The sequence below is a fragment of the Manis pentadactyla genome, chromosome 14 (genome assembly GCF_030020395.1).
Source record: "Manis pentadactyla isolate mManPen7 chromosome 14, mManPen7.hap1, whole genome shotgun sequence".
Classification (NCBI taxonomy): domain Eukaryota; kingdom Metazoa; phylum Chordata; class Mammalia; order Pholidota; family Manidae; genus Manis; species Manis pentadactyla.
Window position 1 is genome coordinate 91,481,796 of NC_080032.1, and position 17,075 is coordinate 91,498,870.

Here is a 17,075-nt window from a genome sequence, read left to right on the forward strand (position 1 = left end):
GACCCTTCATCATCTCACTTCTGCCTACCTGCACAGTCCTTACCTCTGCCCTTCCTGAACTGCAGTTCTAGTGAAACTGAATGACTTACAGCTCACGGGGTGCACCACGTCATCCCCAGCCTCTGGCCCTTTGCCCCTGCTCCCACCTCCAGCTGGGCTGGAATCCCTTTCCTCCCCCTCCACTGCACCTTACAGACTTGCAATCTTGTCTGGGACTATCATGTCCTTAAGGAGCTTTCCTGGACCCTCAGCACCACCTCCCTTCTTTGTTCTGTTGACTTTGTGCAGATTTTTATTTTACCCTTAGGAGAGCCTGAAATGATTTGTCTGTCTGATTCCAATCAATGAAGTCCTAAAAATAGTGCCTCTTTAATTCTTTAATCTCTGTGAAAACTGCCCTCCTCTTGCTCCTGGGCCACTGAAAAGGCCTCTGTTTGGTTTGTCTGCCTCCATTCCTGCCTTTTCCACCTCAGCACCACTATCAGAAGGTTTTAAAAAGGAGTCATACTGGCCATCGGAGAGGAGCTGCCTTACCCGTCTTTGTTGGCACTGGGCCAAAAGCTCTGGGTGAAGCAGCTTGTTTTAAGCAATTGTTTGAGGCATAAGCAGGGAATGGTCATCTTGACCGTGGTCTGAAGGTTATGGGCTCTGAAGATAAAATCTGCAATCAATGCACAACCCAGAGAAGCTTAACACTCAGAAGAACCTTTTCTTCTTTTCCTCAGTTCAGGTAATCGCCCCCTTCCTTTTCCTCATAAAATCCCTTCCTTTCTCCATCCAAGTGAGAACACTGTTTGGGGATCTGGCTAAATCCATGCTCCCCTAATTGTAATTCTTTCATCCCAAAGAAGTGCTCGTTTGCCTCCCACTGTGGCTCTATATTTTCAGGTTGGTAACCTCTGCTGGTTATATGACATTTAAAAAAGGCCGGTGATGGTGATTTACATCAATGGTAGACATAGAGCTGAATGATGAAACATAAGGTTTTCAGACGATAAACAGCAATATTAGCAGACTGCACTGTGAGAGACTAGAGAATGCGTTAGTCTGGGAGAGCAGGACTAGTCCAGCAAAGCTTAGAACTATAATGATTATGAAATAGGCAGTGATTTAATAAAAAAGAGAGAAAGGGGAAGACAGAGAGAAAGAAAGGAAGAAAGAAAAGAAACCGAGCAAAGGAAAGGAAAATTAAAAAGCACGGACGTAATACTTTAAATTCACTTTTTTCCCATGAGAATGAAACTAAATATAAGATGAATGTGTGTATGAACACTAATTCTGTAACTGCTGTCAAAATGATAACACTCTTCCCATTTTCAGAAATATTTTTATTGGACATGTTCAGTTAATTTTACCCAGCTGTCAGTAAATACTGTCTGTAAGTTGCCAGATGATGAACTGAATGTGAACACTTAAAATGATGAGTAAATGGTCTTAATACATCCATGAGCCTAAAGAAGAACATGTGGGCCAAATGGCCAAACAGCTTCGGCATCTTCTCTTTGCTGAGGTATCAAGGTGCTACAAGACCTGGTATGTGTAAGTTGTGCTCTCAGAATTATTTTTCCAATGGAAATGTTGCCTTTATAATGAATATCTCCAAAGTTAAAGGGCCTTCCTAGGGGCCAACAGAAGCATCTTTCCTGAGAGGGCTGGCAGGGGCCAGAGAGTCTGTCTGCTGCCTCTGGGAGACAGACTCAGACATGCTTGGCGGGAGGCCCGGAGCTCACACTGAAAAGTTCCCCGGTGCTGACAAGCATTCTTAGTTCTGTTACAAAGGGTGGAGAGATGGTGTGGCTATTGGTAGCACACGGCCTTTGCACCGACCAGTAATGGAGGGAGGACTGTGGCCCAGGAACAGGCTATAGGGTCAAGGGGCATGAGGTCATAATTCCATCTCAGTTACCTACTAGCTGTGTTTGTAACCTCAGGCAATTTTTCCCATTTAAATGAGGTCTGTTGATGACTGCACCGTGCACCCCTTGGCAACTGTGTGAGCGAGAACCTGGCACTCTGCCAAACACCCAGACCCCAGTAACTCTTTGCAACTCTAATATGCTGCTGCTTAGATTTTCATGATTGGCTTTTTTTAAATGAAGCTAAAAATGATAAGATCTTTACCTAAAACCTAGTGATAGCTGGATGCTTGCTTCCAGCAAAAGTTACGGAAATACCTACTTTAGAATATTAATGAATCAGAAAGAGTGTGCTTTACCCAAGATGCCAATTAAAGCACAGCCACAATTGAAACCAGACAGACCTGGGCTCTGATCTGACTACCTACCTAATTGCCACACCGAGTCATTAATGTCCTTCACTTTCTGCCATGGGAAATGGGGCAAGGGTGCTCTGTCAGTGTGGTGGGGCCCGGACTGAAACGTGTGAACCTCGGCTGTGCCCTTGTCCAGCAAGACCACCTGGGGCGAGTCAGTAACACACCAGGGTGCTCGCAGGCCGGGAGTCCCGCAGTAACCTCATTCGAGGCGGGGCTTCTGTTAACAGCCCGAAATTAGGCAGAGGGGACGACAGCAGTGCAGACCTGAGCACAGAGCACCAAGTGGCCTGAGGGCTGGCTGGCCGACAGCTGCGCGGGGCCGCGCTCTTGGGCGTTGCTGCCCTGACTCCAGGGGTGGGTGGAGGAGCTGAGCAGTCGCTGTCCCTGAAATCTGGAGGTGCGGCCACCAGCAGTGCAGGCCCGCCGTGGGCCCTGACAGTGGGCCGCCACCGCCTCCGCTGCACCCCACAGCTCCCCAGGCCCTATGCACGACTTTGCGCATGTGCCTCCCCCTTGGAGCAGGCGGAGGGCCCGAGGGGCCGGGGCGCGCTGGTGATGTGCCCAGCCCCTCTAGGTTCGGCTCTGGCCTGGCTTTCTGAGGTCTTGTCACTCATCCGCATCCCAGGAGCTGTGCAGAGCCTACGCTGCCATGGAGTTGCCAGAAGACTCCGCATAAGGACCGGGACAGGCCCCACAATCTCTGCAGAGGCTGCCCTTGACTGTGATGTCGCCTGAAGCAGTCAGAGCCCCTAGCAGGTCGGGATTCCACATACCTGGCTCCAGAGGTGGAAGACGGCTCGTTAGATCTGTGTGAGGCCTCCCACCTGACACCCATGAGGCCCAGTCTCGTTCCTTTCAGGCACCTCGGTGGTGCTAACTGGCCTTACTCATCAGCAGGTGCAGAGTGGAGGGATCTCGGTGTCCTGCTTCTTGTGGAATCAGTGTGACATCTTTCCAAAAGTGCCGAACAGGGGGCCTTAAACTAGGGGAGATACGTGGGAAAGGGGTCTGAGATGTATTTAGGCAGCATATTCTTCACTGGATATGGCAAGACCTCCTTCTTGTGTTCCTTTGAGCAGGAGAAGAGCGTCAGGAACAGCAGGACAACGCGCATGCTGCAAGGGAGCCAACCCCCATCCATGGCTCGGGTCTGCTCTGGGCCCCGCTCCGCACAGGGTGCTCCGGGCAGCCCCAGAGTCCCTGCCTCGGCCCGTGTCACGTTTGGGACCAAGGCTGATTGGCGAATACCTATTTGTTCTGTTCTTGGAAACACGCCACCCAGCAACCCTGCCCTTCTGTAACTTACATAAGTAAAATACATAGGCTGTCAGGTGGCATGAAGGTCATGATGAAAAATAAAGCAGGAAAGGGGAGGGAGGGGCTCAGCTCCAAACAACCTGGCCAGAGGCCTCACTACCCGAGGGAAGGGAAGCGGGCAGGGACGGGAAGCGTTCCAGGAAGGAGGGCGGAAGCTCAAGGAGGGCTATGCCCAGCCTACAGAGGAAAGAGCAGAGTGGGCACGGGCAGCGCAGCGGGACCAAGGTGGGGAACTGCCTGGGCAGGGGGGCCCACAAGCCCCCTGAGGGTCAGCCGTGGTGACACTTCAGGGTCAGCTGTGGGACTTTTGAAACCAAGTGAACGTGATCTCTGCGGATGGAGCCAGGCCTGGGAATGCTTTAGAGAGCTCCACACACGCCTCCAGGGAGTGATCAGGGGTTAGGAGACAGTCCTAAGGACACTGAACCCTGAAAGGAGAGGAGCTGGTTATGCTTTAGGATGGCGGTGCAGTGGGGGCTTTAGTTTAAGAACAGACCCTAGGAGGGCAGAGGTGGAAGCAGGGAGACCAGCTGGGCTGGTGCGATTACCCTGTGAGGGGTGCTGGTGGCTCGGGCATGGATGGGGTGGAGGTAGTGAGAGGAAAAGGGCTCTGGATATATTTTGAAGGTAGAGCCAAAGGAATTTCCCCAAGGATTGGCTCTAGGGTGAGGTCAAAAGAGGGGTCACAGATGACACCACGGCTTAGAGCTGGAGCAATTGCAAGGATGGGGCTGCTGTTGGAGAGACACGAGAACGACCATGGGAAGAACCCCATTTATGTAGTGACCATAGGTATTTCTAGATCACACGCAAACGGGCTGCCTGGGATGGCTGCAGATGGGTGCAGAGCCAATGATGCCTTCAAGAGTCGGGGTGGGCGGAGGCCACTTGCTGTAGTTGCATGTCTTTAAGGTAGTTTGATAGGAAATAATAAATACATGTTCCAAGCATTTTCCAGAAATAAGTAATGGGGATTAAGACATAGCCAGGAAATACTTCCCATAAATGCCTCTGCCTCCACATCTGTAAATCTTCAGACCCTGTGGGAAGAGGCCTCATTGCCTGGCAGGAATCCTGGCAACTGCCCTTAAATTCAAGAGATGTGTAGGATGCCTGCCATTGGTAAATGACTCTCCCATCTCCCCGAGAGTGCGGCACTTAAAATTGAAACAGAATTAAAAGAATATCCAGAGTGACAAGTAGCAGGGGACTGAGTCTGCCACCTCACCCCTGGGAGTGGAAAAGTCCCTGAGTCTGGTTCTTAAGACAATCGCAGACCTTGTGCAGGGTGGCATATGACTTCATTTCCAAGAATGCTGACAAATTCCTAAGATGGTTAATGTTGACTAATTAAACAGGAAGGGGTGTAAAAACACATTTGTCAATCAGATCACTGTATGCTGTACAACTAATGAATGTCCTTTCTAAGGTCTTTATTACTAATTATATGTAATGATTAATGGTATGATTTTAAAATGAATCCTTACATGAATAAGATTTATTAATAATAACAGCTGCTGACAAATGTGGGCCAGGATCAAGAACTATGTATCTTCTGGGTTTAAGGAAAAAGTCAGTTATTATAAATGGTTGCTTAGGGGAGATATTTGCTATTTTCCCCACTGATTTGAAGTAGGTCAGACTGCATGCTGAAGGCTTCCTTGAGGTTATAATTAAGTATGAATATTAAAACACTGAGAACAACTAAAAAATAACTTCTTTTTGACTTTCACATCACAGGCCTTTTGTTCTGATGACACCTCAGGCAAGATACTTTCCTTTGGAGAAAGGAATACAGTTAAAAAAAAGCAAAATTGCAATAGCTCTACATGCAGGTCTGGACTTTGAGAAGATTCACTCAAGCACACGTGCTTTGGAAAGTATTGGACCAGGCAGAGTCAGATCACAAATGCACCCAAATGCTCAATAAGCAGTCCAAACTGCTGTAATTTAATTCTGCAGGTCAACCTGATGCGGATATTTTTTTTCCCTTTGAAAATCACATCTGTCTGTCTCTTCCCATACAAATCATTCACTCTTATAAAACAGGCTTAGTCAAATCAATATCTAGGCTAGAAAGGTAAATTTAATTACACTGAGGCTTGGATAAACATTAGCTCTAAGACATTTCTCGGTCTATGGAGTGATAACTGAGTTAAGTAGGATTATTTCATCATTACTGTATTAAACCCACATTGTTACACAAGAGAAGCTACTATTTCTAACTGTTTTTAGTCTGGCGAAATATGCTATAAGCATTTATATGAGCTAGTTTAGTGTGTTTTCTCCTGGAGGAGCTATGAAATGAGACTGCACTGAAACTGCATTTCTGTGCAGAGGGGGAGGTCAAGTGAGGAAAGCTTACACTGGACCCCACATGAAGGGCCTGGGGGTCCAGCTACTGAAGGGCCCCATTGCAGGGCAGCTCTGTGGGCACTTGATCCAACAGCCACTTCAGTTGAATCCCAGGGACTAAGGGATATTCACGGTCTCACCTTCCATGTGTGCACGTCCCGCTGTGGAAGACAAGCCAGGCCTCTCTCAACACGCGGACCTCCTAGGACCCTCAGGCATTACTTCTTCAGAAACTTTCCCTGACCTCCCTGTCTCTGGGCGTTTCTATGGCAGCAATTTGCCTCATGATAAAACTGTATTTCTGCCTGTCTGAAACCTGGGAGCAACTTGATCATCACTGACCTCCCGTTGAGCTCAGGGACCGGCACATATCGGGTATTCAGTATTCTGTGTTGAGTGAATGAATATAATTGAAAAGCTAAGACATCCAGACACCTTCGGGTGCTGGAGAAGAAGATAAAAGACTCGTCCTCTAGCAGGCGAGCTTCTGGTTGGGAAAGCAGAAAGGCAGCAAAGGCAGAGAATGCAAGGCTGCACTCACTGGTCAAGGGCCAGAGCAGTGAGCTGCCAGGACTAAGGGCTGCCCTGCAGGACCAAGGGGCTCAGCAGAGCCCTGAAAGCCCAGCCAGGCACTGCAGGGAAGACTACCTGTCAGGTACACGGACAGAGGGAACAGGGTGAGCATAGCTCTCTGCTGGAGCCGACAAGTATTGCAGTGTAGTATATACAGTGCAGACATTAAGAGATTAGGTCCTGGATGGATCCAGACAAAACTGGATTTAAATCCTGACCCCTTTAGTATATGCTCTTTAGTCAAATCACTTAACATCCCTAAGCCTCAGTTCTCTCATCCGTAAAGTGGACATAAAAGTAGTAACTGCCTCATAGGAATGAGAAAAACCTGTATAGCTCCTAGCACAGAGCTTACACATAAAAGTGAAATTGTTAATACTGAATGAATGCTGTTCGCTGTCATCATGACATGGTGCAGACACCTTCAGAAGGCTTCAACCAAACTGGCAGGCAATATGGGGCTGTTTTTAGGTAGAGGACACGTGTGAAATGTTTAGTTCTCTCTAGCTTAAAAAAATGATAACAGATCAGCAGAATTTTAAATGAAATCCTTGGCATTCATTTCAGCACTACTGCCTAGCTTGTACCACCTCCCTAATATTAGCTTTCTGAAGGTGAGGAACTCTGCTAATGTAAGAGTCAGGGCACCTACGGGAAGGCTATCCAGTGTTCAAGCCTGTGTCCTATTCACCCGGTCAGTTAAAGCAGGGGCTCTGCCAATTACCTTCCTTTTGTCACCTCCCATCTGCCAATAGGGTCACTATGGACAAATCACCTTTGAGTCTTGAGCTAGTTTGGACTTACATGTTCTTTCAGTTGTTCTGTGATCTCCCTTGAGGGGAGAGAGAGTAGATATTACACACCATTTATGGCCTCTACAGGATCTAGTAATGCTCAGTAACCCAGTAATCTTGTCTTGGTTAGTACTGGCCATTCACCCTCAAGAGTTTAACTATTTGATCCTATTATACTTGATTCTATTACACTAAGATGCCATAGACACCACAGACTTCTCTAAGAACATATTTGATACTCTGCTGGTCTTTTACCTCATAGAGAAGTTTAATCAGGTAAGCTAGTGAGGCTGCTTTGTGAAATAATTTTTAAGTTATTTTGAGAAATTTTAAAATTAGTTGGAAAAAATCCCTCCAGAGTCTGAGTTGTCCCTACCACGCTTTTTAGAAATTTAAAAAATTCTCAGATACCTGCTTCAATATAACTATTTACTCTGTATATTTGGGTTGTTTTTAATTAAAAAAATACTGAATTCAATCACCTGCTTATTTGAACTATCTTGAATATGTCATTTGTAATGGTGAAACAGATAATTATTTTGCACATTAAGCAATTTCATATGTGAAGGGCACCCAGACTGAGAAGAGCCAGTGGACTGGAGGCGACCTCCTCTGTCACACTTTGTCCTCTTAGGTTCACAGATAAAAAAAATAGTGATTCTTTTATTATGTTTGAATAACTTCTGATCCATGACCTTCTATCCCTCTTCTCCCAGATTTGCTGGAAGCACTAATTCATTTACATACTTTTATTTGTAGGAAGTGTACCGTATGACCCAGGCTTTGCAAAGTCATCCCACTGGTAGAGGAAGAGTGCTGTGCAGGGAAGATGTTTAAGTGATTGCCATGACAAAAATGGCTTATTAGCTGAGTCACTGGGGAAAGTTACTTATCCCTTGTGAGCCTCTCTGCCTATCTGTAATGGGAGGTAATATTTTTCCCATCTTTTAAGGTTTCTGTGATAAGGAATGGTAATAAGCATCACCTCTTACAGTGTGCCTGGCACTTAGTAGGTACTTGATAAGTGAAAGCCAGTATAAATACCATATATATATCACATTTTACAGTCACAAAAGGTTCATGATCCTGTACTCTGGTCTCCCCTTCCCTAGAATCTATCCACAGCAGCAATGGCCCTTTATGCAGCCCTCTACATTACTCAAGAGGTTATGACAAGAATGTTCAGTTCTACTCCATGTATTATCAGCAAATAATAGTCACAAGAGCAAACTATTCATCTTTCCACACTAATTTCATATTATGAAAGATAAAAATGTGGCTTTGGGGACTAGCTTTGGGGCAGGGAGGCAGGAGTGAGCTGTGAAAAAATCTTCATGCTCTCTTTAAATCATAATATTGTAATATACAGAGAAAACAAAAGCGTTAAGCTCTCTGTAGATGAAGTCCGCATTAAACACCCTGGAGAAGTGCTCACTGCTGTGATCTAATCACATCGGAAAGCTCCAAAGCTCATTGTAACAAACCAGATCAGTTGTAGCTTTCAAGCCAAAAATTGTTTTAAAAATTTAAGAATCAGAGATTTAGTCTGAAAATAATCTCAAATCTCAAATTTAATCTCAAAGTAATTATACTAGATTTCATAATTTAGAAAAATGTAAGACACAAAATACAGCTGACAATTTACTCTAGAGTTTATTTAGTATTGGAAAACCAAACTCTTTTTCCATCATACTAGAATTTTTTTTAAAGACAGCACTAAAATTTTCTTTTTATTAATAAATCCATTAGGAAGTAACAATGCTGTATTTTGACAGAGCCCCAGACACACGGTTAGTATGGCCCCATTGTAGAATGTACCTCACTGAAAGAGGCTGATTCAGAAGTCGGTGGGAATCTGTATGAACGTGAAGGGCGGGCCTTGCCCCAAACCTCCAGAATCAGAGCCTCTGGCTGGGGAGCGTGTGGAGGGCAGCTTCCAGAAACTCCTGCTTCCCCGACTCTCCCTGTGATTCTACCTGTAAGACTGGCTCCAGACTTTTTGCCAGGCCACTTGGTGGACACGGGGTGACACTGACACGTGGCAGCCACAGCAGCGGTGACGGCAGAAGAGTCGCCGCCCCTGAGGCCCTGTGCCCTGTCTCACCAGTGCTCAGGGTGAGCCCAGTCCCGTGTCCTTTTAGAATCTGGGCTGTTAATATGCCTTCTTGTTCCTCTCAAGTTTCTCTCCAACTTGTCACTTTCAGTTAACACTTTAGAAAAGTTTTATTTAGAGAAATAAAAAAACATTTTTTTCTGGGCAAATAATTGAAGCAATGAAAGCTAAAAATAAATATACTTAAATTTCTCTAGGCCAAACAGTGATGGTTATTGTAGAAGTTGACTATAAATAAGAAAATGTTTAGGCCCATTCTTTCAGATTTTAAATTTTAAAAGTGTATTTAAGAAATGTAACTCATGATTAACTATAGAGGCTATGATCATAAAACTAGTATCTTGTAATTATAGTGAAAAAACACTCTAATTCCAGGAAAATTTCATATGATCTTTGCTTCATTTCTCCAATGAGTAACTCTCTCACAACTATGTAACAAAAAATACTAAGTAGTTTAAAACAATAACCCAGTTACATAAATCCAGATTATTACTTGGAATGAAAGTTATATAAAAGTTTTGAGTGGGACAAATTTTAAGTACAAATTAGTTCTGTTTCTATATTTAAATATATGTGATCAAGCTCCTACCCAAAAAACATAAGAATACTGAAAATTCCACATCACCACATTTAGTTCCATGCCTTGCAACACACAGACTGCCTACTTTTGTTCAAAACACTTTGTTTCTTAGCATTCAGAGTTTTTTTGTTTCTTTTGTGCTAGTTCTGAGCACATTAGGGCCAACCTCAGCTCAGCCAGTCCCTTCCCCAGGGCATTTTAGGGCCAGCCAACATCAGGCTTTACAAACTCGGGCTCCCAGCGCAAGCCTGACCCCCGGCCAAACTCGGCTTGCTTGTCCCAGGTTGGAGGGCGTCAAAGCCAAAGGACGTGGGAGAGCCTGTCCAGCACAGGCTCCTGTGCAGGAAAGGCCCAGCTCAGAGGCCCCCCGTGTTCCCGGCCAGCTGACAGGCCCTCTCTCCTGCTGTTGGGGAGTTGTACCCCTGGAGGCGCCCTGCCCACTGCTGCAGTGTCAGTGGGTCAGGAGCTGTTCTGGGTCTGGACTGGCTGTGTGACGGTGAGCAGACCGCAGCACCTTCACAACGGAGTTTCGACAAACATGAAGGAAGGAGCAATTCCAAAGTTCACAGAAATCACAGAATTTTTCCTAATTATGTAATGGCAGAAATTGGAGTACACATTCGCTTTACCATCTTAGGAGCTGAAGGATCTTGTCCAGTGGGTAAGGTCTGTGTTTAAAGGGCGAGAGTGGTCATTTTGACACCGCACAGCAAGGAACTTTCCACACCCCCAAGTAGTGGCTCTGCACCCTATTCCCACAGCACATACCCTTGCTCACTCCTTAGCGCCCTCTGACCAGGGTCTGCCCCTGGGAGCCTGGAGTGGCACCTCCTGTCACCAGCATCCCCTGGTTCCCTAAAGCAGCCCTGTCAAGGTCAGTCCCCCCTCACCTCCTTTGCTGCACTTCCACCTTTTAAAACTTCTCTTAGCCCCAGTGATGGCACATTCCCATTCTTCTTTGCCATTTCCTGACCCCTCTCTTCTCATTCTTTGGCTCTTTCTGCATGCCCACCATTAAACATAACCACTCTTTAAATCTTTTATCTTTGCCAGGAAGAATCTGAACCCAAGCTCTCCATTTCTGTCATTAATTCACTGTGTGGCCTCAGCCAACCCACAACACTCTCTGGACTTCACCTGTCCTTGAGACGGGAAGACACCAGACTGGATGGTCCAAATGTCCCTTTGAGCTAGCTATGCAGTGCTGTGCTGGTCTATCCTAACCCCTCCCTGTGTTCCATCAGCATGTGTATGGTCTCGGAAAGTCAGTCAGTGCAAGACTGTGATGGAGCTCAAACTAGGAAATCACTGCTTCTGGAGGCAGGAACCTTAAACATGACCTGGTCTAAAACCTTCATTTATAGCTGAGGAAACTGAGGTCCAGAATGGGTACTCAACCACCTCACTGCACAGATGGAATAAGAAGGAAGTCTCTTGGGCTCTCCTGTTTTGCAAAACGAGAGCTTATGTGTCTTTTGAACCTGGTTGAAGTGCATCATAATTCCAGAGTAAGGTGCTGTAGAAGGAATGAACTGAGTAGAGCATTGTGGGGCCATTTCCCGCCTTTAAAAAGATAAGCTGTACTGTAACTCCAAGAAATCTGGAGATATATTTGTTATAGAGGGTATTTTATACAAAGCAGAACAATCTGATCACATGAAACATCTTAGATTTATGTTTTTAAATAGCCAAATAAAACAGGACATCAAGTCACAGAATACATATATTTACAATACAGAAGGGTCTATTGAATAGTTCATGTAATTCAAGATATACATATACACAAACATATAAACGAATATTAGTCTGCTACAAAGGTTTAAGAACTTAGACATTTTGGTATTGACACCTACCTACTCACGGCAACAAGTAATGTTGACTTTAACTTTCCATTAGTTTTGTAGGACAGGAAATGTACAGAGCAGAAAGAAGACAAACAAATGTAACTTTACTGCACTATTTCCCTAACACCATACGGGATGCGGCATTATGCAGTAAATTTTAATCAGTGTAATCTATTTACCCGGACCTGAAATGATGAAAATAGCTGAATTACTCCCAAATCTAACTTTATTCTGTGCTTTATAAATAATTGCTGCTCGGCTCCTCCTTCTCAGTCTTTTAAAAATAGGACTGATGCTTTTCTTTAAAATGTCTAAATTTTTGTCCTGGTCAGTTACTAACGTTTTCTCAAGAACACTAGTGCATGACATTACCGGTCCCTCCGAGAATCCTGAGTAAGAGCACATGTCAGGCACATCACCCCCAGGCCAACATGGAAGTTATGAGCCTTGCTACAGCCAACGATGCTGTTATCTGGAAGTTAAACCGCGGGAAGCACCCCGTCTGCCGCTGGCACACCCAAGCACGCCAGGGCTTCACCGCGTTTCCTATCAGGCTCGCATTTCAGGAACCCAAGCACCGCCCCCGCGCGTTTCCGCGCAGACCGCGCGGGTGGGATGCGCAGGGATCAGGCCACCGCGCCGGTCAAGGGGGCGCCACGAAGGGCGTGTCCGAAAAGGCCGAGCTGACCGAATCCGAGTCGCACTTCCGGGTGGGCTTGAGGATGCCCTCGGCTGCGGTCGGCTCGCGGGGAAGCAGCCCGGCTCCGCCGTCCCTCCCCGCTGCGCCCTTCAGGGGCTCCAGAAACACCACTCTCTTCGCGGCAGCCGCGTGCGGCGCGGCGCGGGCAGGGTCAGGGCCGCGCGCCGAGAGGCAGGGCTCGCTCGCGTGCGGCGCCGCCTCTGAGCCCCCGCTCCGGCCCCGGCCCCCGCAGGGGCACGGCGTCAGGTAGAGGTAGGCCAGCACCAGGGCGACGCTGGCCGCGCAGGCGGCCAGGGTGGTGAGCGCCGTGCTGAAGGCCTCGTGCGCGTGGGGCCTGCCGGCCGTGCGGTTGCTCACCTGGATGGTGACGTCGGCGGTGGCGTTGAGCAGGTGCCGTCGGTCCACCGCGGTGCACGAATACACGCCCGCGTCCTCCGGCCGCGGGCTCTCGATAAGCAGGCTCCCGTCGCGCAGCACGCGGACGCGGTCCACCTCTCCGCCGGGGCCCAGCGCCTGGTCATCCGGACCGACCCACAAGAAGTCGGCGCCCGCGTCCCCCGTCGCGCTGCCGCAGGGCACAACCAGCCTTTCCCCCACCCGCGCCTCGCGAATGGCGCCGGGAGCGCGCGGGGGCCCGCGCAGGGCCGCGTCCGAGCAGTTCAGGGAGCCGCCGCGCAGCAGCCGCACCTGCCGGGGACGCCCGGCGCGCGGCCGCGGGCGGCACGTGTAGTCGTCCTGGAAGTCCACCACCGGGCTGAAGCGCCGCCGGTGCCACAGGCTCAGCAAGGACAGCAGCGCGCAGTCGCAGACAAACGGGTTTCCGTGGAGATAAACGCCTCTCAGCTGCTTCCCCGGCACCGACTTTATGTGCTGCACTGGCAGGGACGGTATCCGGTTGTAAGAAACATCTAGAAACGTCAGCTCTGCCAGCTTGAACCGCCCAACATACAAATCCATGGGAAACTGCGTGAGAAAGTTTCCGCTCAGGTAGAGTTTCCGTAGCTGGGCGAGCCCCTCAAATGCCGCGGGGTCCAGATAGGAGATGCGGTTGTTATAGAGCAGGAGGGCTTCCAGAACCTTCAGCTCTTGGAACACCGCGCTCCTCACGGCCTGCAGCTTGTTGGAGGACAGGTCAAGACACTTGAGATTTGGGGTTGCGGAGAAGCTGCCCGTGGAAATGCTGGTGATGCTGTTATGACGAATAATGAGGGTGTCCAGCCTCAGGAAGCGCACCGGGGTCCACGCTGGGTCCAGAAGCCCGATGCTGTTATAGCTCAGATCCAGTCTCTTAATCAGCCCAGCAAGGTTCCCGGGCACCTGGGACAGGTTTCTGTTGGTGCAGCTCACCAAGTCCGTGGCACAGATACACACGACGGGACACGGCCCGCAGGCGCCCCCGCCCACGGCGGCGGCGACCACCAGCAAGCGCAGCAGCGCCGCGGGGCCCGCGCCCTCGACCCGCTGGGTCTTCGCAAGCCCCGGGGAGCGCATGCTGCCGGCCGCCCGCTCCAGTACTGCCGCCCACTTGCTCTCTTTGCAGCAACTTTCCGAACCGAGGCTTATTTCGCACTGGGGCCCGAGGTTGCCGCTCTTCTGTTAACGTGGTTTTTCCTGCGTTCTCCGGCTCCGACCCGCTCCGGCACTCTCAGTCACTGTCAAAACCACCGACTCCACATCAGACGTTTGGTACGTTTTTCGGGTGCATCCTGCGTCGTTTTTTAACTCCTTGCCAGACATTAAACACAAACACATCCTACAGACAGACGGACATTTTCACGAGTCGCCCGCCGGGAGAACGACGCCCAGGGCGGAGCAGCCTCCCAGGCTCCGGGGACCGGCGGCGGCCTCCTGGGTCTGCGCGCCTGTCACCCCGGCTTCTCCCACGGCCACCCCCTGCCCCGCTCCCCGCGGCCGCGGCCTCTCCGGGGCCAACTTTGCGGAGCTCCGGGCGGCCGCGCGCAGGCTCCCCGCCCGGGCTCCCCCCACCCCCGGCGCGGCCGAAGGCACCGCCTGAGCACCCTGGTGGCCGGGCCCTGCGCGGTCCGGGGACGGAGGGCCAGGGGGCCAGGGTCCGGGAGGGGAGGGCAGCAGGACCGCCCCGCCCCGCCTATGCGCGCCCCGAGTTCCCGCGCAGCCACCGCGTTTTGTCCCCGCGCGTCTGAGGTCTGATGCGGGGCGGGGAGACGGGTCCCGCCCCTGCACGTCCTCCTCGCAACCAGACTCGGGGCTGCCGGAGGGAGCGAGCTGGACGGGGGGTTGGGGTGGGGAGTCGCATTTGGGGAAGAGGTGGGGGCACGGGGCGGGTAGGGAAACACAGGGGAGGGAGGGCTCTGGGTGCCTGTGGGGCAGTGGGAGGGCTCAGGGGGTGGGGTCCCCGGCTGGGGACGCGCTCGCCCGCTGCTGCCAGTTGCGTAGGCCCATTCATCTAGCCCAGAACCGCTTGGGTGAGGGGAACAGGCTGAAGGGGACACCGGTCGGAAGATCCCTCTGCTCTGGCCACGAGGTCCGCGGAGCCCCGGGCTCCTGCGGCTTTCTTTGGCCCGGGCCTAAGCAGAAGCTGCCTTCCGCGCCCGCCCGCCCACCTCGGAGGGTGGAGAAGAGGAAAGTTGGGCCCGTTTCCTCCGCCAGGGGACCGGGCTGGGCCCTGCGCCCAGGAAGTCGCACCTGTCCCGGAGCGGGAGGGGGCACAAGGCGCGGGGCAGCGCAGGGGCAGCGGTTGGAGCTGACCGAGGCGGGAATGCACAGGGTATTTAGCTCCAAAAACAACCCCGGAACCAGACTTCCTCCTCTTGGAAAGGGCGCCTGTGCCAAGGTCCCTCTCTTCCTGGAGGCCGGACATGGGTGACCCCAGACCCCAAGCTCGGTGGCCCCAAAGCCGGGTGACCAGAAAAGAAGCAGAGGGTGTGGGGCTGATGAGAGTGTCGACTAAAAATCCATTTTTGTTTGATTCCGAAATCAGCTTTAACGGTGAGATCTGACTGAGCCAAATGGCCAAATTACCGCCCTGACAAGAGATCCTAACCAAAGTAGAACGGAGAGGGAGACTGAAAGCCAGCCTGCACAGGGCACAAAACTTGTAAAACTACTTTAAAAATAAAAACGGTGACCAGGACACCCCTTCCCCCATACACACCCGAGCAACCCGGCCCTGGGTCCCACTTCGTGGTGGGTGGATTCACAGGGCAGCGGTCCGCTGGGCCAGGGCTGCCTTAACGGAGTCCTGTGCCTGCTCCTTCGCTTGGCCTGCCTGTGGAGCAAATCTGGGTTAGCACTACTGCAGCAGGATTTTTCAGGTGTGGTTGATTTCAGTTTCATCAAGGGCTGAATTTTACCAGGAGAAGAATACAGCCTGAAAATGCTTCAGGAACTCATACCTCCCTGCGAGCTCCCAGGGCAGAGGAAAAGGTTGAGATTTTCTAAAGTTAGGCCTCAAAGCCTAGGGTTCTCACAAAAACTTGATCTCTAGGCCTTCATTTTTGCGGTTAGAATGATTAACACAAAGAAATGGAATTAAAATTACTCAGAATACTTTTTAAATAACTAATAAATGACCAGGTATTTGTAGTTTTTTATGAAGTCACTAACGTCCCATTCAATGGGAATCAGGAAGGCGGAAAAAAGACCTGTATTTAATACAAAACTAGTCTAAGAAGAAAAATGACTTTCAAAAATGGAAACAAAGATGTTATAGTTGCAGGCACATCACAGAAATGTAATGCAAAGATTACACAGCATCAATAAACTTAGTGCACTCAGAATCCACAGACAAGTTTATTTATTTGAAGACCTGAGTTTTGGGACCCTGCACTTTCAAGGGGAAGGACTTGTGTGGGGGTGGGTTTACTTGGCTTGGAGAAGAGAAAGTAAAGTTGATATTAATGGTATAGGGTGTGACCTTATTTTGTGGGGAACAACTTTCTTTCTGGCACTCCTTCACCTCCTTCTACCAGATTCACTCTTTCCAACAGAGTAAGTTCCATAGGGGTGGAAATGTTCTGTCTTAGACACTGCTCTCTTCTTAGCTTCTAGAACCCTGTTTGACACTTGCTTGGCATTCAGCAAATTTTTGATGAATGAGCCAGTGCATGGGGAGTCTCCTGTAGGCTTACCCCACCCGAGCCTGCTGGTTGCCATCCTGTTCTCTGTGCTTCAGAAAGACAGAGAAGGTAGGGAAAGAGGAGCCCCTCAAACATTACCTGAGTCCTGGATCCAGAAGGGCCTGAAGCTGCTGCACACGGTCCCTCCTACTTCAATTACAGTCTGGGCCCTGTACCCGCACCCCCCCCCTTCTTTTTTTTTAACTAATGTTATTTGGAGTTGTAGAAATTGAGTAGAACAGCTCAAACTCTTGTGACAGAAAGAGTCCTAGTACATATAATGGGGATAATAAATAGGTGTTGGGCTATTATTAGGGATCAGATACTGAGGTCCATGTTTCACATGCATATTTCATTTACTGCTCACTATAACCCTGCAACATTATATAACCCTATAATTCAGATGGTAAACAACGGTATTCCAAAT

At 49.5% G+C, this 17,075-nt stretch overlaps 1 protein-coding gene across 1 annotated transcript; it reads right to left on the minus strand.

Annotated features, from left to right (window-relative positions):
• Positions 1-11,659: 11,659 nt before the first annotated feature.
• On the minus strand, positions 11,660-14,047 carry AMIGO2 (adhesion molecule with Ig like domain 2). The gene has a single exon (XM_036889601.2). The coding sequence runs from the start codon at positions 14,040-14,042 to the stop codon at positions 12,495-12,497; it is 1,548 nt and encodes a 515-aa protein (XP_036745496.2). The 5' UTR covers positions 14,043-14,047; the 3' UTR covers positions 11,660-12,494.
• Between the last annotated feature and the right edge of the window lie 3,028 nt (positions 14,048-17,075).

Excerpts from the sequence above, each read along its gene's own strand:
- AMIGO2 (XM_036889601.2), bottom strand. The coding sequence starts at position 14,042 with ATGCGCTCCCCGGGGCTTGCGAAGACCCAGCGGGTCGAGGGCGCGGGC.